Raw genomic sequence first — 26,621 nt, forward strand, 5'->3', positions numbered from 1 at the left:
AGGGGACTGTACCAGTTGCTACTACGACACCAACCGCCGTGAAGATTGAAGATTACTCCCATTGAAGATTGACTGTAAATGGAGGAGAACCAAGAAAGGACAATGGGGCTATTGACCCTATATTTTATCCTGAAGTTGGCCCAAATGAGCTCGACTTGGGGAAATACCCCTGCACAAGGCGTCCTGAATAAGTTGACAACTGTCCTTACGTTTATAACACTGACCAAGATGGATCTTGAAGTAACCAGAAAAAGGTGGCAGCTTATCCCGGAGATATAGACCGAGCTGAAACAGATGAGAAATGTGATCACCAATGCCCAGTCTGAAAATGACCATCTTGCTTCCATCACACAGCAGCTGAAGGAGAGCAATCAAGTTGTGGTGGAAAAGCCTTGATTTTGGAGTGTAACTCGGTTACAGAACTGGATTGAGGTAAATCCCAGCTGGGATCAAAGTAAGGAGCTGAGTTGGGATGAATCAGACAACGTTGGCTTTGATGGAGAAGGAAGAAGAATGCTGGTTACATAGAAACATAGAAAATAGGTGCAGGAGTAGGCCATTCGGCCCTTCGATCATTCAATATGATCATGGCTGATCATCCAACTCGGTATCCTGTACCTCCCTTCTCTCCATACCCCCTAATCCCTTTAGCCACAATTGAATCAAGTCAGCTAAGTTTGGAAACATTAATTAAGCAGGAACCCAGTTAAGACAAAGTTCAATGTCTGCAATGGGGTAGAGGAGAATTAGGCAGAATCCTAGAAATTGGAAGGACTGTTCAGAACTCTGATAACAGAGAGCCACAGTTACATCCTGGACGGGCATTAAAGTCGCAGCGTTGCTTCGAATGAGGGACAGTGCCCATCCAGTAGAAATAAGGACTCAATGGAGGAAGTTCTGGATAGTTCAATAACCCTTTCACCTCGGAATGGAACAGTGACTGAAAATGGTGAGGGTGATAATGTTGCCAAGCATCAACCTGTCCCAGTATTAACAACTTTCAGCCTTGTACATACAGTGGAGCCACTTCGCGCTCAGTGGATGTGGACAACTCGGAATCCCCATTGAAAAAGGATATGTTCTTGTGCTCAGACCTTGAATATACAGAGTGCTCTTGGGAAAAAGTTCAGGTACAAGATGCAACTCAACCATTAAATGGGAAAAAAACCCCAGTTAACTGCAATGAAGCAACTTGTTCTATAAGAAATGATGTTGTGGATGGATTGGAGTCCAGTGATCTTTCTGAAAGGTATTTATCAAGTGAAGATGACAGAGAAACAAAAGTTAAGAATGGCTCTTCAGATGAGTCTTTTCAACCATATTGGAAGAAGAAGAGTAAGTTATCTGTTAAGAAGTGCAATATTACGGATGTGAAGAAACAATCTGGACAAAAATGTGGCCGGAAACCAAAGTCAAACTTGGAAAGAGAAGATTTCCCCACCGTGTATCGATGTCAGTATAAGGGTTGCTGTGCTGTTTACAGAGGAGTTGATGGACTTAAAAAACATATAAAAGAGCAACATGAAGTGCGTGAAAGACCTTGCCCCACCCAGGAGGTAACAAGGTGTTTGTGATTGATCGCTACCTGCAGTGCTATGTAAAGCTGATCCGTATTGAAGAAAGAACATCTTTACAGATCAGGAAGAAGTGTAAAGCCTTTGGTCACAACTTCGGAAAGACAAACCACATTTGGTCAATTTTGAAGCGTTTTGAACTCTATCATATGACCAAGGGTCTAGGGCGAGAGAAGCTGAACATTTTGAAACAGATGGACCTCTTGAAAGGGATTAAGCCTAACAAAATCCAGGAAGACAATGACTCAGACCTGGTGGGTAATCAGTGTGATGACAATCAGGACATTGATGAGGATGGCAATGATGGCGTTTCTGATGAGAAGGCCAATTGCTGTTTTGTTCCCAACCCTGACCAGATCGATGCCGATGGTGACAGCAGAGGAGACAACTGCAAGGGCGACTTTGACAACAACATCCCAGATATCTATGACATGTGCCCCGAGAACAGCGCCATCAGTGAGACTGACCTGAGGAAGTTCCAAAGGGGACGATGCAGATTGTTCCTAACTGGATAGTGCGCAACAAGGGCAGGGAGTTACTGCAGACCGCCAACTCTGACCCTGGCCTTGCTGTCGGATTTGAGGAGTTCAACGCCATCAACTTCAGTGGCACCATCTACATCAACACAGACTGCAACCTACGCTGGCTTTGTCTTTGGCTTCCAGTCCAGCAGCCGCTTCTACATGGTGATGTGGAAGCAGGCCACCTAAACCTACTGGGAGGAGAAGCTGTTCAAACCCACGAATACACTAGCATCTAGATCAAGGTGATGAACCCCACCACAGGATGAGAGGGTAGAGAGCACCTCACCTGTGCAACGATCTACGAAGACACCGGCAACACCTTCGGACAGGTGCGAACTTTATGGTACAACCCCAATATCGGCTGAAAGGATTCACACCGCCTAAAGGTGCAACCTGATCCATTGACCCTAAACAAGCTTTATGAGGATGGTTGTCAAAGAAGAGAGTGAGAACTGGTTGCCATACCTTTGGTTTGATGGACTTTGGGGTACTGTGATACATTATGGCGCTATCATTCAGCTAATCATTGCTCTAATACTTGCGACCATTGTGTGTACCTACCGAGGACTGTGAATGTTATCATGTTTGATAAAAAGGAGGGAATGAAAGAGCTAATAGTCAAATCTAATAGCCAAATCTAAAATGGAGTCGTTCTTCTACAAAAGCATGGACTAGTAGAACAAAAGAATGGCTCGGTGCCAAGTCTGAATGACTTTGTAAAATATATGGAACAAAATATGGAGGACAGGTTGTCTTTTCAATAAATACATTAAGATGGCAGCCTGCAGTAATAACATGTGCTTCTTCAAGGCCATAAAGAAGCCAAGATTGAAAAAAATAGCTGACGCTCCAGAGATAAGTAATAACTTGTTATTGGACGAGCTGGATTTGGACCCAGCTTTCCTATATTGTGAAAGGCTACATAATCTTTCAGTCATGCCATATTTAGACTTATTAGGAGTGTTTTACTGATAAGAAAAATATATAATTGTCCTAACTCTCCATTGTTCTGTGAGTGGGAGCCCGAGAAGCACTGAACAACGTCTGTGCTCATTGTAGATTGCCACTCCCATCTGACGAATCAATTAAAGAATGCCATGGTTTACCTTCAACGTTTGTTGCTATCTGCTTTTTAAAAAACGATCTTTCACAAAAGGACAGACAGACTGTTGGTGAGGCAAACACTGCTGGTGGCGCCACCCGGTGTTATAATAATAACAGTTCCTTACAGATCTGTGACAGTTTTCAGGAAAATCTTGGCTATTATTCTATAGTTATCTTAAAGTACATAAAACACTGCCTTATTTTTGTTTTGTTTTTTCAGAGTTCATCGGGCATTTTAGAAACTGCCCGAAAGTTGAGGACACCTCTGGGCATTTATGAAAATTTTCTTTCAGTACTTTCAGGGGAACTGAAAATTATTTTGTGATCTTGATCTGCTTGTGATTTTTTAGGCTTAAGAAGCACTATGCAATGTTCGAACCTACCCTAAGGAAGATCACAGAGAAATATAATACTGCACTGAAACATAAAATGCTGACAAGCTTGGAAAAAGACAGAGCTCTTATGCAGGTAATTTCAGATCTGATTTCATACAATCAATAGAAGTTAAGCTCTAAATTATACATACATAATTTAAAAGCTTACTACTCTTGCAACACTTTCATTTATACTTACAAAACATTCAAGTAAAAATCTCAATAAAACAATTTTATATGTGGCAATTATATTAGAATCTATTAAAGAGGAATTGTTAGATACAAATGATGCATATTGAAAGGTGAATATATAATTTCAAATTTGTTCCACTTAGAAACTGATAATGTTCCAGGGATATTGAGTGTTTAGAAAAGATGCTGGTTTTTGGTCATACAAGCAGAGGACAACATAAACATAAATTAATGTATCAACTCTAATTGCGATGGCAGATGGTTAACTGATTATGTCCCACACCTCTCGTAGGGTAGACCTTAGACCTTGGAGCTGTCAGTCTGATAACATGCGTTGGGGAGAGAGCAGCCCTCGCACTTGCCATCATTAACTCCAGATGGCAAAGTTTTGTATCGTTAAGTTGAAAATGGGTGTTATGGAGTCAAAACCCTTTGCCCTCTAATTTGGGGGAAAAAGATTGTGAGAATTCACTTTACCTTGCTGTCATGATCTTATACACCCCAATAATTCACCCTCGGTCTCCTATGCTCCAAAGAAAAAAGTGCCAGTCTATCTAACCTCTCCCTATAACTGAAGCTTATCATAGATAGAAGGTGCCTATTCGGTTCATTGAGAATATGCTAGCTCCCAGCAGAGCAATTCTCTTCAGACAACTCCCTTTGATTTTCTTACAATCTATTCTCTCTCATATGCTAATTAACTTCCCTGCATCCAATTCTCCTGCACATAGCTGGTCTTGCATCATTTTGCAGTAGCCAGTTAATCTACCAGCACATATTTTAGATGTGGGAGTAACCTTGAGGAATCCCTCACATTTGCAGGGAGAATGGGCAAACTGCATAGACAGCACCTGAGGTCACAATCAGAAACCAGAATTGTTCAAACTGTGAAGCAGCAGCACAGGCTTCTGCACTTCTGTATTGCCCATGGGAGGTGGAAAATGGGGATAAAGGAAATGAATTATAGAAAGGGGTGTAGTGTGATAACTTAATTCTTGGGAACCAATATTAGATATACCAATGACGGGTGAAGAAATGTTGGGTTGAAACATAGAAACATAGAAATTAGGTGCAGGAGTAGGCCATTCGGCCCTTCGAGCCTGCACCGCCATTCAATATGATCATGGCTGATCATCCAACTCAGTATCCCGTACCTGCCTTCTCTCCATACCCTCTGATCCCCTTAGCCACAAGGGCCACATCTAACTCCCTCTTAAATATAGCCAATGAACTGGCCTCGACTACCCTCTGTGGCAGAGAGTTCCAGAGATTCACCACTCTCCGTGTGAAAAAAGTTCTTCTCATCTCGGTTTTAAAGGATTTCCACCTTATCCTTAAGCTGTGACCCCTTGTCCTGGACTTCCCCAACATCGGGAGCAATCTTCCTGCATCTAGCCTGTCCAACCCCTTAAGAATTTTATAAGTTTCTATAAGATCCCCTCTCAATCTCCTAAATTCTAGAGAGTATAAACCAAGTCTATCCAGTCTTTCTTCATAAGACAGTCCTGACATCCCAGGAATCAGTCTGGTGAACCTTCTCTGCACTCCCTCTAGGGCAATAATGTCCTTCCTCAGATTTGGAGACCAAAACTGTACGCAATACTCCAGGTGTGGTCTCATTACATTGGTTGATGCAATAAATTCCATTGATAGGTTCAAGAAGCTTAAGATGCATAGGTTATTTAAGGGAGCTGCCAGCACCACAGCCAGAGGATTTATGTTAGTAAATCTCACTTTGAAAACGTACCTAGATGATAGTCTAAGTAATCACATTTAAACATCAGCCCCATGAGCTGAATCATTCAGGTTTAAGCCCTTGAATATATTGTCAATAATTTTGAAGGAACACTGTAAACTACTCCTGCATCAACATTACAGGAGATGGAATTTTATTTTAATTCTATTTAAATATTTATTTACAGGTATCAAGTTTACAAGCCACCCTGCGTAGCATGGAGAATGGATGTGATGCGTCAGTTGCTGCTAACTCAGGTACTAATTAAGTGGGTGAGAATTTATTGTGAAATAGCCAGTTCAGGTATAATGCACCCTTCATGCTGACTATCAGATCCTTGTTTTAGGAAAAATTATGTGTTGCGATCAGGTGTGTAATATTCAAGTCAAAATGATAATTTATTTGATAAACAGGAGGCAATAGCTTGAGAAAATGTCTCCATAGTAATATTTTGCAGGACAGCACTGAAAGTTATGATTAGAATTCACAGTTGATTGTAGATGAAACCTGATTTAACAAGATGTAGAATAAGACCTAGCAATTTTGTTCTCAAAATATTCATTCAATTCTCATTTATATTGCTTAATTCAGCAAACAAAATAAATTGGGTATTTGTTTGCAAATAATATCAGGGTTCAGCTACTTATATTTAAATCACGTCATTTTAAAATGATCTGTATTAATTTACCACAGAATTCATATGTCTGAAATCAAAGCACAGTAATAATATATTCTTTTAAATATTTTTTTTTGAGTGAACAATTGTTTCATTTAATTAGATTATTTATTCTCCTATGTGCCTACATCCTGAGTACTATACGGAGGCCTGTATATAATTCCCATCAGGGTATTTTTAGGATTCTACATCTTCTGATCCTGTCTATATCTATTCATTCCGAATTCACAATTCTTAAGAGTATTTACAGGGATGTCGGGTATCCTTGTTTTATGCACTGATCCAGAGTATACATGCTGTTCCCTTAGGAACATGACAATGAGGGTAAAAGTGAGTGGAAAGTACATTCTGGACAAAGTGGTATCCATTTTTCAAGATGAATACTGATATACCACACAATTTTAGCTCTTAGGGAATGGAAACTCTTGAATGGAGGTAATAAACAGTACACAGTTGGATATATGCTATTTTGCTAGGACATGGTGATACTTTCATGGTCTTCCCACTGAAATTATTGGGATCCTGCAAGAACAGCAATGAAATTCACAACCTCCACGGTTTTAGTTAAGTACTAGACCAAGTGCAGACCCGTTGGGCCTGTTCCCCCAACGTGCGGTTGTGGGGGGAGGGGGGGACACACTAACTACCCCACCCCCCCCCGCTCACACACTAACTACCCCCCTTGTTAATAGGGGGGGAGAGGGAGAGGACAGGGACGGGGTGGGGGGACATGGAGGGGGGGGGGCAGGTAGGGGGGGAACAGGGAGGGGGGGGGGGAACAGTGTGGGGGGGAAACAGGGATGGGGAGAGAGGGAGAGAGGTGGGGGAGAGAGAGAGGTGGGGGAGAGAGGGAGGGAGAGCGAGAGAGGTGGGGGAGAGAGAGAGAGAAAGGAGGCGAGAGAGAGAGAGAGAGGAGGGGGAGAGGGGGGGGTCGCAAGGTTTTTAATCAAAGGACTTGCGAGAGGCGCGACTGGCAGCATGTTGGGTTTGCAGCGGGAGAGAGGGAGGAGAGGGAAAGAGGATGGGGAGAGGATGGGGAAGAGGGGGAAAGGGCAAACCTGAACCCGGTGAGTGGGCGGCTCTGACGGGGCCGACCTCGGGCGACGAGGAGAGCCTCGGCAGCTCTCGCGTGACGATTCCCCGTGTACCTGCGATCAACGGAGGAATTTCAGGTTTCCCAGAGGGAGCAATGCCCCGCATGACAATAACTGCTGCCGCCATGTTCAGCCGGTGGTGACCTCCCAATCTGCAGAGCATTTTGAGAACGGGGGGGGGGGGGGGGGGTTGGAGTGGGTGGGCGGGCGGGTGTGGGAGGCCAGCTGCGGGAGGCGTGGCGCGAGCGTACTTGTGCTGGGCACGGGGCTTTAATCCACAACAGCAGGGGGGGCGGCTCCTGGAGGCAGGTGGGCCTGGATTGGTCGGCATATGGGCATTGTGACGTCAGCAGCTGGTGAGCGCCGTTTAGATTTTAAAAATAGTTTTGTCATCAATTTTATTCAAAATCTGGGGAAATAATTGACCAAGGAGAGGATTTCTGAACTCATAACACACACACCCCCACACCACACCACACACACCACACACACATAAATAACAATCCATTTCAGTACCACTACACCAGATTCCAGCCTCGCCCCCGAGTCCGAATTGGTAAAAACACTCATTTTGCAACTTAACCAGGCTGCTCTAACATGAGGCACTTCTGTGATGTCTGCCTCTAAAGGAAGAAGAAAATATACTTTGATGAATGCCATTTGCAAATAACACATTTTAATTAATTAAAATGAACAGAATAGAAATTTATATAGGTGACCGCTGCATTTCTGAAAAATTATCTGGATCACGATTTTCTTTAATTTTTTTTGTAGATTTTACTTCAAATATGTATTTTAATTTCCAAACAATTAGCACGTTGATTTTAAAATTGTAAGGCACTTTCCAGGGAAATCTATATTTGAAGTTAATCACTATTCCCATTTCAAACAGGTTATAAGGGCCACAGAGAATGTAAAAAAGATGGTCCCAGCCAGCGAGCACTTGCTGAAGCCAGACAGCAAAGCTATCTTTCTGATTCCCCTACAGATTCAAGAAAGCACTTGCTGAGCAAGCATCCAAAGGTGAACAAGGAAAAGCAGATTACTTTTGCTCAACCGTATACTTATAATCAATGTTGTTTTATGTATTTGTTAAATATTTTCCACATCGCAAGAACCAATGAGTTTAAATGGAAAAACCTCATGGTGTTACTAGTCACAATTATTCTGTTTAAGGGTGATTATCCTGGAGGCCAAGCTTTTGGTCAGTATCTTATGACCAGAATAGAGTGTGTGTTTATGTGTGCTACAGGGATGGTAATTGTCTTGAATACTTGGAGAGCGTCTTTATTAGTAACCGAAGAATAAGTTGTTAAAATTAAACACAATAGCGGTAGGGATTAACTTATGAGTTCAGAAATCCACTCCTCTCTAGATTTCCTCAATTATTTCCCCAGATTTTGAATAAAATTGTTCACAAAGCATCAAAAATGTTTTAAATCAAACTGCTGCATCAGCCAAAGTGCCACCTCACAGATGTCCAATCACAATGGATCTCATTTACATATATGAGATCACAATGGGACAGGTGAGGGAGATTGGAACCTTCACGTGTTCCCACTAAAATTAAATTGCTGCATGATTCAGTGTCATGCAGCAGTCTTTGACTCCCCTCTCTCTATCTCTCTCTCTCTCTCTCTCTGCCCCGCTCTCTCTCTCTGCCCCTCTGTCTCTCTGCCCCTCTGTCTCTCTGCCCCTCTGCCCCTCTGTCTCTCTGCCCCTCTGTCTCTCTGCCCCTCTGTCTCTGCCCCTCTCTCTCTGCCCCTCTCTCTCGCTCTCTCTCTCTCTCTCTGCTCCCCTCTCTCTCTCTGCTCATCTCTATGCCCTCTCTCTCTGCCCACTCTGTCTACCCCTCTCCGCCCCTCTCTGCCCCTCTCTGCCCTCTGCCCCCTCTGTCTCTGTCCTCTGCCCTCTCTGTCTCTGCCCTCTCTGTATCTGACCTTTCTGTCTCTGCCCTCTCTGTCTCTGCCCTCTCTGTCTCTGCCCTCTCTGTCTCCGCCCTCTCTGTCTCCGCCCTCTCTGTCTCCGCCCTCTCTGTCTCCGCCCTCTGTCTCCGCCCTCTCTGTCTCCGCCCTCTCTGCCCTCTGTCGTCTTTGTCTCTGCCCTCTCCCTCTACCCCCCCCCCCCCCCCCCACCCTCTCCCTCTCTAGCCGTGCTTGCGAGTTGGGGGCTATGCGTGAGTGGATAAGGCGGGGGATGGGGTAAAAGGAGCGAATGAATAATATTAATATATCAAGGAGGGTGGTTAGTTTGTGTGTGTGGGGGGTGGTTAGTGTGTGTGTGGGGGGGGGGGGGGAATAAAATAGGAACACGGCATGGCACAAACACCTGGCACTTTACATCCGGAGGTTTCACATATCTTACATTTGTTCAACATAACCCAGCCGAGCACTGTCCGTCCCCGGGAAGATGCATTTGGTGCAATGATCATTGTGGTTTGTAGGAGATAATTCCAATTTATATTCTCGATTTCCTCGGCAGAAGAAATTGAATGATAGTCAATTAAAATAACTTAAATAAGAATTAAAAATTTTGAACGCTTTCTCAGGTAAGATATTAATCTGTGGTTTATTTTTCCTCTGAGGCTACTTAACCTGCCACTAATTGCATCTGCAATTCCTTCCTACACTATTTCCTTTCATTTTGTTTTATTACATATTTAGCTTTAGGTTCCAGCATTTGTCAATTTTTATTTTGAAGTACCTTGTGAGATAAGCCCCCAATCTATTAAACTCATTTAATGCAAATGTCTTCAGCCTATTGTAATTGAACCACTGTATGAATTCTTGTCACTACTGCATCACCTTCATGGACAATATTTGTGTCATGTGATTTGCTTAAAAACTAGATGCTGCATATCCAATTGGGTTCTGATTAATGCTCTGTTTAATGAAGTCATTTATTCAGGTTTTGAATGCTTATACCTCCCATCCACCACATTGAAAGATAATATCCAACATTTCAATTGTGTCTTAGATTGTCCTATGAATTTATGCACAATCCCTAAACCCTTTCAATCTTCAATAGCTCTTCAGTACCATATTAAGAAATGGATGACCTCCCATACATTCAGGTGGAAGTCCAACTGGAATAGTTTTATTTATCCATTAATCATTTGCATTCCTTTGTAATTTACTGATATCCGCCTTACCTAGTTCCCAACCAATCAGTTTGAGAACCAATGACACTTAAATATTTGCAGTCTATTTAGTAAGAAGGGTTGTGCTGAATGTCTTAGAGTTTCCTGAGAAAATTGGGAAAGGGAAAGATTAACTGGGCAGTATGTATTTCCTATACCCCAGTGCTTAATGGCATAGTGGGAAATATTATAATTTGGAAACCCTCTATGGATATGGGCTTGAACTTCTTGCAGATCTCAAAGAACATGGATACCACTAATCCTCTGCTTTTGTACTCATCAGATGCCCCCTATTGACAATAAACATAAATATAAATTGTCTCACTTTATATGCCAATATTAATCAAAAAGCATTAACATACATTATAATACATTAATAAGCACAGTATCGATTAAACATCAAAAAGTTAATTTCAGCTAATGAACTATGCCCATTGATTGTATTGAAACCTACAAACAGTGGTATGTTTTCAAATCATAAGATACTGTTATATTACAAAAAATGTTCCCTCAAAGAATAATCTCATATTATGGCGCAACTTGTCAAAAGTGGCTTGGTAATTGACTACTTATATATACAGACAATGTCAAGTGTCACGATGTGTTTATGTATATTGATGAAAAATGCTGGAAACACTCAGCAGGTTGGACACACTTATGTAAAGATAAACAGAATGAATGCCATAGGTCTAACATTCAGTGGGTTATCGAAAAGGAGGGGGTAGGATAGGGACCCACAATACCATTTATATCAATGGGACGATGGTGGAAAGGGTCAAAAACTTCAAATTTTTGGGCATGCATATTTCCGAAGATCTTTCCTGGTTCCAGCACACTGGTGATCTTTCCTGGTTCCAGCAATTATAAAGAAAGCACATCAGTGCCTCTACTTCCTGAGAAGATTACAGAGAGTTGGTATGTCAAAGAGGACTCTCTCAAACTTCTACAGGTGCACAGTAGAGAGCATGCTGACTGGTTGCATCGTGGCTTGGTTCGGCAACCTGAGCGTCCAGGAGCGGAAAAGAATGCAGAAAGTTGTGACCACTGCCAGTCCATCATCGGCTCTGACTTCCCCACCATCGAAGGGATCTATCGCAGTCGTTGCCTCAAAATGTCTGCCAACACCATCCTGGCCCCACACTCATCTCGCCACTGCCATCAGGTAGAAGGTCTGAAATCTGGTACATCCAGGTTCAGGAACAGCTACTTCCCCACAGCCTTCAGGCTATTAAACTCGCCATCAAACAAACTGAACTATAACAGCCTATTGCACTTTATCTGTTTATGTATGTGTATATATATGGTCTATGCTATATAGACACACTGAACTGTTCTGTATTTATGCTTACAATATTCTGTTGTGCTGCAGCAAGCAAGAATTTCATTGTTCTATCTGGGACACATGACAATAAACTCACTTGACTTGACTTGAAAAGGTTGCGAACCAATATCTCATTGTTACATCTGAGCATCCCAGTAGTATTTGTTACTTCAGTGCTTCTTTCATAGTTCGCTTTGAACTCTTAAATGCACTGTTTGTTGCTAAATGATATGGTGAATCAAACTTGTGCCTAATGTAGATTTCTTCAAAAAATAATTCAAATAGAAATGAACAAAATTGAGGGCAATTGTTTGAGACACGAGAAAATTGAGTTGAGTTCTTAAGGACTTATTTTATCCCAATCCATTGAGTATTAAAAAGTTACCAATCATCTTCTCATAATTAATATTATCTCCTTGGAAAGGTCATATTGGCCATTCTAACTCGGTAAAGTGTCTTCACTGGTTTGGCTCTCCAATCTTGATGAAGTACATTCTTGCCCAATGGCTCTCGAAGATCACTATCTAATTTTAGCCGTTAAACAAAAGTTCGGATGGTGAATACTGTGGCTTCTGTTTGTTGGGAGTTGACAACTTATCCGTGAGACTTTGACTGACAACCGTATTAAATCCTTGAAAACATCAGCATTAACACCCTTGGACAACAATTCTATTGCCACTATTATTTGACGACAGGTTAGTAGTTATAGCGGAGTGAATTGGGCAGAGCTTCATCTAATAGTCATCAGCACCTGCCAAAGTATGGATAATGTGAACATCTTTGTGTGTGTCTTGTTCTGATAATGTCATAATCTGACAGGTGCCAGTGTTCGGATTGGGTGTAATCATGATGTCTAGGCCCAGATTTTGACCAAAGCAAGTTCTTTCTTTTACCATCTTCTGTCTACTATACTGTATGTACCAAAATTAATACTATAGAGATATAACATGGAAACAGGCCCTTTGACTCATCAAGTTCACACTTGATCATTCATACTGGATCTATGTTATCTCACTTTGTCATCCACACCCTTCACAGTAAGGTCAATTTTACAGAAGCCAATTACTTACAAACTCACAAGTCTTTGGGTTGTAGGAGGAAATTAGGACATCTGGAGAAACCCACATGTCACACGGCGAATGTACAAACTCCACACCGAGGCCACAATCAAACCTGGGTCTCTGGTTCTGTGAGGCAGCAATTCTACTAGCTGTGCCACTTTGCCATTGCCAATTCTCACTCATTACTATTTGATCCAATGCATTTAGGTCCTCCTCCATGGAAAGGTGTAGTGGTTAATACTATTTGACCTGATATCCACAAAGGATTTCCATTCCACATGATGTAGTGAAAAAGCCACAAGGTTATTATTCCCAATTAGATGATACCTCTTTCCATCAAATCCTCACTAGTACATTTAGACAACTGGTCATGAATATTTTGATTAGCAGGCTTGTAATTGTCTTGTAAAGTCAATGATCAATTCTATCCAGCAACATTAATTTTCTGAAGCCAATGTACTAAGAGATATATTTCTTGTTCCAGGTCAACACCAGTCAAAAATATTCATGTTGAAGTAATTCAGTGCATTCTTTCATCCTCAATTGTAAACAATGTTGTTCTATATCTAGCTTCTACTTGTGTAACTGATGACGATCCAACCTTGATCTTGATGATGAGCGAACCCTGCATAGTGTTTAATCAAACTTTGAAACAAATTTTAGAAAATCTGGGCAACTGCTCTACTGGCAGAGATGTGGTGGCAGGCAATTTGTTTCATCTCACTCTGGGAAATATGTGTTGGGTTTCACCTTACCAATGAACAGAATGTTCATAAAATATAGTCACACGGTGCAATTTTATTTCTCCAGCGTGAATTCCCTGGATGTTTTGATTATGCTTGCCCAAGGCTGTCAATGCTGGTATTCTGTTTAACTCTCTTTGGTCTGCTGATTATTGTTTTGGTGGCTGCATGAAAGTAATGGAAATTACGAATGTTTAATGGCCCTTTTTCAAATTGAAATTTATGAGTCCAAGGCATTAATAGAATTTTTAACCCTTGTCATTCAATGAAAATATGACTGCTACATCCTGCACCATCAACATCCTGGGGATCACCATTGACTAGAATCTCAACTAGAGCAACCACAGGCATATATATGGTGGCTATAAGTAGAGGTTGGATGCTGAGTGACTCATCTCCTGGCGCTCCAAGTCTTTCCACTATTTGCAAGTTCAGAGTGTGGATAGCTGCAGCAATGGCAACTCCCAAGAAACTCATGGCAGAGCAGCCATTCGATTGGTACCCCATCAACTAACCTGTCATTAATTTCTTCCACCACTGGATGCTTAGCCTTCTCCACCAAGAAGGACAAAGGCAATAAATGCATGAGAAGATCATCATCTGTGTTTTAGTCCCAAGTTGCACACCATTGCTATCACAAATAAATGTCATTGTTTTATGGGGTCTTAATATTGGAGCTCCTTTGTCAATGATGCTGTAGGATTACATTCACCAGTGGCAATTGTTCAACAAGGCAATTCACCACCACCTTCCCAATGGCAATTAGCGATAGATAACAAATGTTGCCCTTACTGGTGATGTCCAGATGGGAGAAATTGGAGAAAAAAAAATAATGGCTATATGTGGATAATGGAATTGTTGCGTTTGACAGCTATAAAATAACTCAATATCAACTTATGTTCTACCGAGCCTGTAAGTGTGTTTATTTCAAGCCAAAATGGCTGCCTGACTAATTCCGAGAAAAGAAACATATAGGGGCAGAGCCCTCTACAACATATTTTCCTCTCCTTGTAAATGAAGGCGATCATTTAAGTCCAGTTATCAAATCAAATATGTCCATATGAAATCAGTCCAAAGTCCTTTCAAATTTCATGTCCTCTATTAATAAATGGAAGTCCAGAATGTAAAACGTCCGGGTTTATAATGTTAACTGCTCAGTGAATATAACGGTTTATGGCTTCACAGCTGAAAATCTTGCAGATACTGAGGACTCCTCTTCTGTCGCTGACAGCGTCGAGCGGGATTTGGGTGCTGACCGCGATCGCTCTCTTGACTGGATATCGGGAAAGGAAAAGCGTCCAGTTCATCTTCTTCCTTTCTCTGTCTGCTTGCGATAAGACGCCTCGCGTTCCATCTGGTGTCATCTTAGAGGAGGTACGCGTTCTTGCCAAGTCTCCGTTTAATCTGTATCGGCTTTGAGAGAGTGCTTCCGAGCTTATGCTGTCTGTTTGGGCGGCTGATTCGTACCCAGTCGTCAACCTTGAACCGCGGCGCTCGTACTCTGCGTTTGGCATCACAGTACGTTTTCCCTTTCCCTGTCTTTGTGCTATCGTTTCTGCCCTTGCTTTTGTGTGTGGATTTTGGCGCGATGGTGGGTGAAGAGCATTCATTTTCAATCGCAGGTTTTGCCCTATCATCACCTCTGCTGGCATTTTCCCAGTCAGCCTGTGTGGTGTGGGTCTGTATGACTCGAGGAGGATATGGATTGACTGTTCGAATGTTTTCCCCTCTGACATGCTCGCTTTTACGCTTTCTTTGATCACGTGATTGAATAGTTCAACCCGCCATTCGATTGGGGGTTGTATCGCGGCGTCCGTTGATGTTGAATGTCGTAGCTCGTGAGGAAGGTGGAGAACTGTTCAGATATGAACTGTGGGCCATTGTCTGTCGTTATAATTTCCGGCAGTCCCCACTTGGTGAACAGCTTTTTGAGAATCACGATGATCGAGCTTGTCATGACTGAAGAAGAAGTTGCGATCTCAGGCCACTTGCTGTGGAGATCATGTTCCTCCACAAGTAGAAACCGCTGGCTTCTTGGTGCACATCTCCGAAGATGTCGACTTGCAAGTGCTTCCATGGTGTGTCCGGCCATGGGATTGGCTGAAGAGGGGCAGGACGGGGTTTTGTTGACTTCTCGCTAATTGTGCATGCTTCACAATATTTTACGAAATCTTCTACATGACGATCTATTGCTGGCCACCACACTGCCTTGCAACCGTTATTTAATCTCAACAATGCCCGGGTGTCCTTCGTGTGCCAGTTGTAACACGCGGTGTTGCAGTGATTTGGGTATAACCTCTCGAGTTCTGCGTGTGACACATATATCGTCAAACACAGCCAGTTTGTGGCATACCCGGTGGTACAGAACCAAGTCGTCTGCTATCTCCTTGGATCAATCTGTCTTGAGATACTGGCAGACGATTTGCAGTGTGCCATCAGCTGTCGATTCTGCTTTCAGCTCTTCCCGCATTACTAGATTCGCTGTCGCGCATGAAATCACCGTGAGAACGTAGTCGTTGATGCCGCCTGAAGCATTGCTATCGCGTGGGCGTGCGGGTGCCATCGTTGGGATGCGACTGAGCATGTTAGTGCTTGGTGATCCGTACAGAGAGTGAATGGTCTCCCGTATAGGTGTACATGCCAGTGTTCACACGCGTAGATGCACGCTAATGCTTCGCGTTCCCCGGTGGAGTATTTGGTTCGGTTGCAGTCAAGGGACGGGACGCGAATGCGATCGGTCGTTCGCTTCCATCGATGCACTGCGATAACACTACTACGATCGCGATACTGGAAGCGTCTGTTGTGACGTACGTTTTAGCACTTGGGTCGAAGGGCGCGAGAACAGGCGGAGATGCTATTTTGTCTTTCAGCATACTGAACATGATGTCCAGCTCACTTGTCCTTTCCCACTGTGTGTCTTTCCGTTGCAGCTTCTGTAGCGGTTCTGCGATCTGCACGTGCTGTGGCACAAACTTGCAGTAGAAGTTGGTGGTGCCCAGAAATGAAGCTAACTCTTTTGCGTTAGTAGGGGTGGGGAGCGCGTTGATGGGCTGGACATTGTGCAGAGTAGGCTCAACTCCAGTCGCTGTCACTCTGTACCCTAGAAAATCGATCTCAGATGCTGCAAATGTACTTTGCTGCGATGAGCGTCAAGTTGTGTTGCGCGAGTCGAGCAAACACTGCATCCAGTCATCAATCATGTTCCTCCTTGTCCCTGCCATGGACGACGACAGTGGCGGCTCTGTTGAACGGCTGTGGCTCGCCTGCAGTCCGTCTGTTTTTACTTTTTTGTGTTGTTTTTTTTGTCTTGTTTAGTTAAATTTTTGGTTATTAGGTTGTGTTATGTGTGGGGGGGAGGGGCTGAAACAGGGCTTTCTGTCTCTCCCTTCGGGGGAATGCGACTTTTTCTTGTCGTATCCCCCTTCTCTGCCTCCGTCTGCGCTGAGGCCTAATGGCGGAGCTGGCGGCCTCCAACCTGCGACCGACCTCGAGGCTCCGGAGGTAGAGCCAGCCAGGACTCACCAACGCGAGGCTGGCCGTCTTCAAGCTGTGGCGGCGTTAGGGCAGCGGCATGACTCGGCGCTCCGGTGAGGGCGGCCCGGCTCGGGGCTGAGATGCTCCGGTGGCAGCGGCACGACTCGAAGGCTGGGACGGCGCTCCCGTGAGGGCGGCCCAGCTCGGGGCTGGAACGGCGCTCCCGTGAGGGCGGCCCGGCTCGGGGCTGGAACGGCTCTCCGGTGGCTGTTGCGGCCCGGCTCGGGGCTGGAACGGCTCTCCCGTGAGGGCAGCCCGGCTCGGGGCTGTGACGGCGCTCCCGTGAGGGCGGCCCGGCTTGGGGCTGAGACGGCGCTCCCGTGAGGGCAGCCCGGCGCGGGGCGGGGACGGTGCTCCGGTGGCTGAGGCGGCATTCTGGCGGTGGTGACCTGAATCCGGGGCTCGGCCGCGGGCCAGTAGGCGACATCGTCGGAACTCGCAGGTCACAGGCTAGTGCCTGTTTTCCGGAGCTCCCATGGCAACAGCTGCGTCCACTGGACTGGAGGGCGGCAGCTTCAACCACCCCGGGCCGCGGAGCTTGAACCGGCCCGTTCACGGAGCTCGGTGAGCCGCGGGACTGATTTACCATCGCCCGGTGGGGTATCGCCTCAGCGCAGAGGGAGAAGAGGAGGGAAGAGACAGTAACCCTAAGATTTTTGCGTCCATCACAGTGAGGAGGTGCCTGGTGAACTCACTGTGGTGGATGTTAATTTGTGTTTATTGTGTGTTTTGTTGTTTATTATTACATGTATGGCTGCAGGCAATGACATTTCGTTCAGACCGAAAGGTCTGAATGACAAATAAAGGATCTAAGTCTAAGACATCGTCGAGGAGGTTGAGTGTTCCGTCAATGCCTGACAGAACCGACGCCACGATGTTTTGAAATGCACTAGGCACTGAGCACAGTCCATATGGCATCCTACGGCACTGAAATGCTCCTTCATGTGTGATGAATGCTGTCAAATGCAGACTGCCTTCTGCTACTGGAACCTGGGTAGCTTTGGCGCATGTCTAGTTTTGTGAACACTGTTGAACCGTGGAACAACGCAGATAGCTCTTGTATTGTTGGCAGAGGATATTTGTTCGGAATGATGGCTTTGTTGACCGATTTGAGATTGATGCAAAGTCTGAGTTCACCGTTCTTGTGTCGTGCGATGACAAGATTCGATATCCAAGGGGATGAATCGATGCGTTCAATGATACCATCATTTTCGAGTCGCTTCAGTTCAGTTGAGAATTCCGAGTGAATGGAAAACGGTAGAAGCCGTACGCGTTGTGAAACAGGTGGGACTGATGTGTCTACACTAGTTGCGTGGCAGTACCCTTTAACTACCCCAAAACTCAAAAAATGGGAAGGATACTCATGCCCATAGTCCGCGTCGCTGATCACATTGATGCTCATGCCGGTGAGTCCTGAAGCTTGAAACCTAGTTGATCAAACAAATTGACTCCCATCAGACTCTTTCCTTCTGTGACGTAGAATGTGAAGCGATCGAACTTGACTCCTTTGCAGCAAACAGGAACTGTCACTAGCCCTATCATGGATATGGTTGAACCATCATAAGAGCGAAGAGTGTCCCTCGGGGGAGCAAGTGCGTAGACCGAAAAAGACCTATTGTAGAAGTCTACGCTCAAAATATCAACATCTATGAGAAGTGATACCGAGGTCACAGTGATCTTGACCATGCAGTCTTTGAAAGCACCTGTTGACCGAACATCCTGGTCAGCCCTGTCCTTTATTGGGAATACATCGTGTACACCCGGAGATTTATCGTCTACATGGTGGACAGATGACGCTTTCTTCTTCTTTCTTAACTTGGCACTTAATATCAGCAAAACAAAGGAAATGGTCATCGACTACAGAAGGCACAGAGCGGACCCTGCCCCGCTCTACATCAATCGGGACTGTGTCGAGAGGGTTTCCACCTTCAAATTCCTGGGAACGCACATCGCGGAGGACCTCTCCTGGTCTGCCAACACGTCAGCGGTGGTAAAAAAGACCCAGCAGCGATTGCACTTCCTGAGAGTGCTAAGGAAGAACAGTTTAGAGGAGAAGCTGCCAGTGACCATCTACCGCTCCACCATCGAGAGTGTGCTGGCATATTGTATCACGGTGTGGTATGCCGGCTGCTCAGCAGCAGACAGGAGAGCACTGCAGAGAGTGATCAAAACTGCCCAGAAAATCATCAGCTGCCCTCTACCTTCCCTGGAAGACATCTCCAGCTCTCGGTGCCTCTGTAGAGCCAGGAAAATAATCAAAAACCCCTCCCATCCTGGACAGTTCCCGTTCAACCTCCTGCCCTCTGGTAGACGGTACAGGTGAATCAAAAGCTGGACAAACAGACTCAAGAACAGTTTCTTTCCCTGGGCCATTAGAACTCTAAATTCCTCAAATATCCAACTAACATGAGAATGCTGTCATTCATTCCACTACAACACAGGCCACTCAGCTAATATTCTTCTTTAAAAAAAAATATTATTAAATTTTAAGTGTAATATTCTCCCTAGGTGTAATGTGCAATGTTCTACCTAGGTGTGATAATTATAATTTATCTACTATTTTAAGCAGTTAAAAAACGTATTGAATGTATTGGATGTGTTTTCGTCTTGTTTGGACTTTTTGGTTGCACTGATCAGTAGTAGCTCTCCTAATTTTGTTGTATTTCTAGGTACAATGACAATAAAGGCTTATTATTATTATTATTATTATTATTATTATTATTATTATTATTATTATTATTATGACTGTTTCTGAATGCCCTGTACTGGTGCTGTGTTCTTCTGATGAGATGAATGACCAGATGCTCCCTCAGTGCTTGCCATCGAATGTTGTTTGAGCACCTTGGCATCATGTATTGCACTTTCGATTTGCACGGCTAATTCTTGTGCCTTTTCGAGTTTGAGATCATCATCCCCCATTAGAAGGCACTCTTTGATCCGCGGGATAGGTCTTTTCTATCAGCTGGTCTCTCACCAACTCATCAGTCAGTGCTCCAAAATTACACTTTGCAGCTAGTTCTATCAATGAAGAAACAAATTGCTTCACTGGTTTGCCATGTCCCTGTGAATGTTGATGAAAAACGATATCTCTCTATCATCACACTTGTCTTTGGGCCAAAATATTTGCCAAGTGCAGTAACAGCATCACTGTACTTACTCGTTGCAGCATTGTCAAACTGCGCAAATTTCCGCTGTTCCTCCGTTCCGAGGTAATGCAGCAGGATCGCTCGGCGGTGAGCAGTCGATATGGCCTCTCCGTCCAGGCCGCTTGCGATCAAGTATGTGGTGAAACTTACGAAACGTCATGTCCATGGTACAGGAGACGCTCCTGGACTTCCAAGAATGGAGATGGGGCAGCAAGAGTTAAACTAGCCATCCTCGTCGCCAGATGTTGTGTTTGACAACTAATAACTCAATATCGACTCATGTTGTATCGAGCCAGTAAAGGGCCTGTCCCACTTGGCTGTCATTTGTGCACCATTTACACGACCTGGTAGCATGTGGGTCGCGTGTGGGTTGCGCGGGACAGACGCATGGAGTGGCGTGGAGGAGTGTGGAGTTTTGCGCGGTATCGCGCAGCGCTCCAGGATTTCGTTCTGCACTAAATCTTCGCGCGCCACTGGCCTGTCGCCTAAATGACGGCCAAGTGGGATATCCTGGCGCGGCACAATGTCTCACCTCCAACAGCAGCAGGAGCAGGCAAGCAATCGCCGAGCTCGGCCTGGGGCTCACGGCCGTTGCGGATCCGGGTCCCCACCCACTCCTACTCCCCGAGAGGGGCCAAGATGATTGGAGATAGACACAAAATGCAGGAGTAACTCAGTGGGACCGGCAGCATCTCTGGAGAGAAGCAATGGGTGAAATTTCGGGTCGAGACCCTTCTTCAGACTGAAGAAGAGTCTTGATCCGAAACATCATCCATTCCTTCTCTCCAGAGATGCTGCCGGTCCCGCTGAGTTCCTCCTGCATTTTGTGTCTATCTTCAAATGACGTCACGCACTCCAGACGGCTGTGCGGACGCATGATAACGTAAATGACGGCCAAGTGGGACAGGCCCTTAAGTGTGTTTATTTCAAGCCAAAATAGCTGCCTGACTGATTCCGAGAAAACAAACATATAGGGGCAGAGCCCTCTAGTGGTGACTGTAAGGACAGTCTTACATAGATACAACAGGAATCACATTATTTTATTCTGTATCCAGTATCCCACTAAGGTTTTATGGTGTTTTATCAAATGCTAATTTCAAACTACCTTTTTTCCACCCAGTTCAACTGTCATTAGGCTGAATGCTTAGGGAAAGTGGGCAACTAAACACTTGATTCATGGAACTTGTTGGAAACTTGGCTATGGATACCGAGAAGTCGGAATGTGGGGGCTCTGATTGAACAATTGCATGGAATTCACAAATAATTCTGCTGCCTAGATAGATTCTGCAGAGCAAACTTGAGAAACGGCAGTTTTGTGGCTGCTATGTTTTGACTTGGCAGGAAGACCAACAAATTAATGCATTGATGGTGATAATCTTTAATTTTCATTCAAACGTTTAGCTATTAATATCTGTATTTGCAGTAAGGCCAGTTTGTTCCCATTTTTTTGCTTCTTGGGTCATATTAATCGCTGTACTTGCTCTTGTGCAGTCATGCTCTGTGAACAAGTCATTGGTGAGATCCTACTTGGAATACTGTGCGCTGTTCTGGTCACCTAACTATTGGAACATTAAGTTGGAAATGATGCAGAAAAGATTCAGCAAGATGCTCCTGGACTTACAGGCTTGAGTTAAAGGGAGAGGTTTGTTGGATAGGCTGGGATTTTTTTCTTTCAGAGTCTGAGGGTGACCTTGTTGAGGTGTACATGATCATGAGGGGAATGGATAAAGTGGACGCTCAGTCTTTTTCCAAGGGTAGAGGATTCTAAAACTGAAGGGCATAAGTTTAAGATGAAAGAGGAAAGATTAAAGTGGAACCTCTGAGGCAATTTTTTCACTCTGAGTGTAGTCTGTATCTGGAATGAGTTGTCAGAAAAAGCTATAGATGATAAAATTGCACCTTTCAAATTACATTTTGCTAGTTATAAGGATAGGAAGGGATTATAGGATTGTGGGCAAATGCAGAAAATGGGATTTGCTCAGAATGGCAACTTGATTGTTTCCATTCTGCACAGCTCTCACTCTTTGAACATGTCGTGGCAGAAGAGTCCAGCTGATATCTCCGAAATTATGCAGGGCACAACTATTTGTGATGCTTCAGAAAGTCCATGAAAGGACTTTCAGAAAGCATTTGATAAGGTTCCACATAGGAGATTAGTGGGCAAAATTAGGGCACATGGTTTTGGGGGTGGAGTGCTGACATGGATAGAAAATTGGTTGGCAGACAGGAAACAAAGAGTAGGGATTAACGGGTCCCTTTCAGAATGGCAGGCAGTGACTAGTGGGGTACCGCAAGGCTCGGTGCTGGGACCGCAGCTATTTACAGTATACATCAATGATTTGGATGAAGGGATCAAGTTCAAGTTCAAGTTCAAGTTAGTTTATTGTCATGTGTCCCTGTATAGGACAATGAAATTCTTGCTTTGCTTAAGCACACAGAAAATAGTAGGCATTTACTACAAAACAGATAAATGTGTCCATATACCATGATATAAATATATACACACATGAATAAATAAACTGATAGTGCAAATAACAGAAAGTGGTTGGTAATAATCAGAGTTTTGTCCGAGCCAGGTTTAATAGCCTGATGGCTGAGGGGAAGTAACTATTCCTGAACCTGGTTGTTGCAGTCTTCAGGCTCCTGTACCTTCTACCTGAAGGTAGCAGGGAGATGAGTGTGTGGCCAGGATGGTGTGGGTCTTTCATGATACTGCCAGCCTTTTTGAGGCAGCGACTGCGATAGATCCCCTCGATGGAAGGAAGGTCAGAGCCGATGATGGACTGGGCAGTGTTTACTACTTTTTGTAGTCTTTTCCTTTCCAGGGCGCTCAAATTGCCGAACCAAGCCACGATGCAACCGGTCAGCATGCTCTCGACTGTGCACCTGTAGAAGTTAGAGAGAGTCTTCCTTGACAATCCGACTCTCCGTAATCTTCTCAGGAAGTAGAGGCGCTGATGTGCTTTTTTGATGATTGCATTAGTGTTCTCGGACCAGGAAAGATCTTCAGAGATGTGCACGCCCAGGAATTTGAAGCTCTTGACCCTTTCAACCATCGACCCGTTGATATAAATGGGGCTGTGGGTCCCCCTCCTACTCCTTCCAAAGTCCACAATCCAAAGTAACAATAGCAAATTTGCAGATGACACAAAGCTGGGTGGCAGTGTGATCTGTGAGGAGGATGCTATGAGAATGCAGGGTGACTTGGACAGGTTGGGGGAGTGGGCGGATGCGTGGCAGATGACGTTTAATGTGGAGAAATGTGAGGTTATCCACTTTGGTAGCAAAAACATGAAGGCAGATTACACGGTGCCTCAGGAAGGCCGTCAGCATTCACAAAGACCCCTCACACCCTTGTAATGGACTGTTCCAACTACTTCCTTTCGGCAGACGTTACAAGGCCTTCTACGCCCACACCTCCAGACTCAGGAACAGCTTCTTTCCCAGAGCTATAGCTGCTCTGAACCGACCCTGCTGAGTGCCCCCCACCCCCACGGACTGTCTCCCTCGGATGGTCACGTCGCACAGACACATCTGCATTTTAGTCTATTTTGACTATTTTACTGTTGTAATGTTCTTTGTACAAACCATGTTCTCGGGGTATTAAAACCTAAATTTTAGTAGTTACTTAAGTTATGATGTCGGATGGAAGCTGCATACCCAAATCTCGTTGCACTTATGTGCAATGACAATAAAATATATTATTATTATTATTATTATTATTATTATTATTACTATCTAAATGGCGTCAAGTTGGGAAAAGGGGAAGTACAGCGGGATCTGGGCGTCCTTGTTCATCAGTCTATGAAAGTAAGCATGCAGGTACAGCAGGCAGTGAAGAAAGCGAATGGCACGTTGGCCTTTATAACAAGAGGAGTCGAGTATAGGAGCAAAGAGGTCCTTCTACAGTTGTACAGAGCCTTAGTGAGACCAAACCTGGAGTATTGTGTGCAGTTTTGGTCCCCTAATTTGAGGAAGGACATTCTTGCTATTGAGGGAGTGCAGCGTAGGTTTACAAGGTTAATTCCCGGGATGGCGGGACTGTCATATGCTTAGAGAATGAAGCAGCTGGGCTTGTACACTCTGGAGTTTAGAAGGATGAGAGGGAATTTTATTGAAACATATAAGATTGTTAAGGGTTTGGACAAGCTGGAGGCTGGAAACATGTTCCCGATGTTGGGGGAGTCCAGAACCAGGGGCTACAGTTTAAGAATAAGGGGTAAACCAATTAGAACGGAGACGAGGAAACACTTTTTCTCACAGAGAGTCGTGAGTGTGTGGAATTCTCTGCCTCTGAGGGCGGTGGAGACAAGTTCTCTGGATGCTTTCAAGCGAGAGGTGGATAGGGCTCTTAAAGATAGCGGAGTCAGGGGATATGGGGAAAAGGCAGGAACAGGGTACTGATTCGGGATGATCAGCCATGATCACATTGAATGGTGGTGCTGGCTCGAAGGGCCGAATGGCCTACTCCTGCACCTATTGTCTATTGTCTATATTCATGAAAAACAAAAGTGTGGCCGTTAGCTGCTGCTTTTGTTGCATCAATATTGATCGACCTGTAAAGATGGAAGAGGCAAGGGATTAGTTTATCTCCAAGCTGTCCCAAGTTTTAATGCAGAGAATGTGAGAGAATGAGTTCAATACAGTGGGTTTTATCTGGTGGAGTTAAGAGCATCATTATCGTTCTTCTGTGCATCATGGAAGCTCCTTTTTTGGATCAATCTAAGTTAGTGCTAAATATAACCATGATTATGAGTATGATTATTGGATCTATTGTTAGCAATGTGCTTCTAATAAATCACAAATTAAACTGATAATGTGTACATAATTGATAATTGTGGGAATATTTTGGTGATATAACATTTATTAAAATATATGTATATTGGTAACTCTAGTAAATGATAATTTTAGTCATGTTTGATGTACTGGTACCAGACTACTGTTCTGAATATTTTTAACACTATATGTTGGCCTTTAATGATGCAATTAGTAAAATATTTATTTTTGTACTGATAGGATTCTGACTTTCCTATTGACACAAGAGTGAACCCTTACCTTGCTCAGATGAAAGGTACTCCCAGTAACTTGCTTAGATCAGGTGGATGTAAAATGACAAAGACTCTCAAAGTTCATGAGCTGGCAGTGAGCTGGTAAGTAAATGTTTTATCTATATTGTAATTCTCACGAAATTGTTGTGTCACCAGCATTCAATTGAAACTGTAGCATAATTAGGGACAGTGATTATTACATTGGCGCAAAGCAAATGGATTTTCAGGTTTAAGCCCCATGGGAGAGCTACATTATCAATTCAAGTTCAACAATACTAGATGACGGGAAATTGGCTCACATCTCCATTGGTTATCTGGCAGTCAGAATATTTTTGGTGTGGCAGCTGTAGCATCTGCTTGGAGAAATGGAATAGAGGATTGGTCATTAGCATTCTCTGTAAGGTTTGATGTCAGAGACTCAGCACATCACTAACAATGCTCGTGTAATTTTGCATAAATATTGATTATATAATGTCTGCTTTCAGTTTTGCAGAGATCAAGATTTTAAATGTAATATCTAATCTTATTCATATTCTATAAATTGTGTTGCCTTGAGCAACACAGAACTACTAACGTATTTCTATTTATAAGTAATTATACAGTTTGTAATATTACAGACCTGTAGCATATTATAACCATATTTTAGAATGTTTTCAAAAAATTACAGCTGACTATTTTAGAAGACCAAGTCAGTGAAACTATTGGAAATAAACTGTGATCTTTTGATTGCATCGCAGTAACAATGTATACCAATCTTCAAAACACTGGATTTGTGCAATATATATCTTGAATTCATTAAAAAAAATGTTTTTCCTAGTTGACATTCTTGTGCATTTGAAATTGCATTTTGAAATCTATTTGATGACCTTAATCGTAATTTGATAACAGCAGATTGTTGATTGCCTCAAATTAAAAATTTCTGGCATTTATTACAAAGTGTGACAAAATGACAGGGCAGAAATATGTTAGTGACCAAGGTTTGTGTCACTGTTCATGCGCTACAGACACTTCAAACCCACCTTCTTCCTTACAACTTACCGACTTCATTTGTTTTCTGAGATTATTGATCCAGGATGGTTTTTACCTCGTAAATGCCAATTTGAATTCTACTTTTTAATCTAATTGTGATGCAAAGCTTATGTACTCATTAAGAAAAGATTAAGAAAACTTGGAGAAAACTTAATACTCTTTAAATAATAATGCTCGATAATATAAGAGCAAAGCACGCACCTGCTAAACTTAAGTCTGAAACATTTGCATTAACATTCAGCCGGAAGGACCAAGTGGAAGATCCGTCTCCTGTGATCCCTGTCATTACTACTCAAGGGAATATGATAAATGATAATCCATCTATGG

The 26,621-nt window shown here is 43.6% G+C and overlaps 1 protein-coding gene across 1 annotated transcript in view; it reads left to right on the top strand.

Moving 5' to 3' along the window:
• Nucleotides 1-26,621, top strand: part of spag16 (sperm associated antigen 16) — a 677,853-nt gene that overhangs the window by 120,131 nt on the left and 531,101 nt on the right. Inside the window, exons 8-11 of the mRNA XM_033024314.1 lie at nt 3,553-3,670; nt 5,691-5,760; nt 8,166-8,296; nt 25,234-25,367. Of these exons, the coding sequence (XP_032880205.1) occupies nt 3,553-3,670; nt 5,691-5,760; nt 8,166-8,296; nt 25,234-25,367 (453 nt within the window). The remainder of the gene's footprint in view (nt 1-3,552; nt 3,671-5,690; nt 5,761-8,165; nt 8,297-25,233; nt 25,368-26,621) is intronic.

This window comes from Amblyraja radiata, chromosome 7 (assembly GCF_010909765.2).
Source record: "Amblyraja radiata isolate CabotCenter1 chromosome 7, sAmbRad1.1.pri, whole genome shotgun sequence".
NCBI lineage: Eukaryota > Metazoa > Chordata > Chondrichthyes > Rajiformes > Rajidae > Amblyraja > Amblyraja radiata.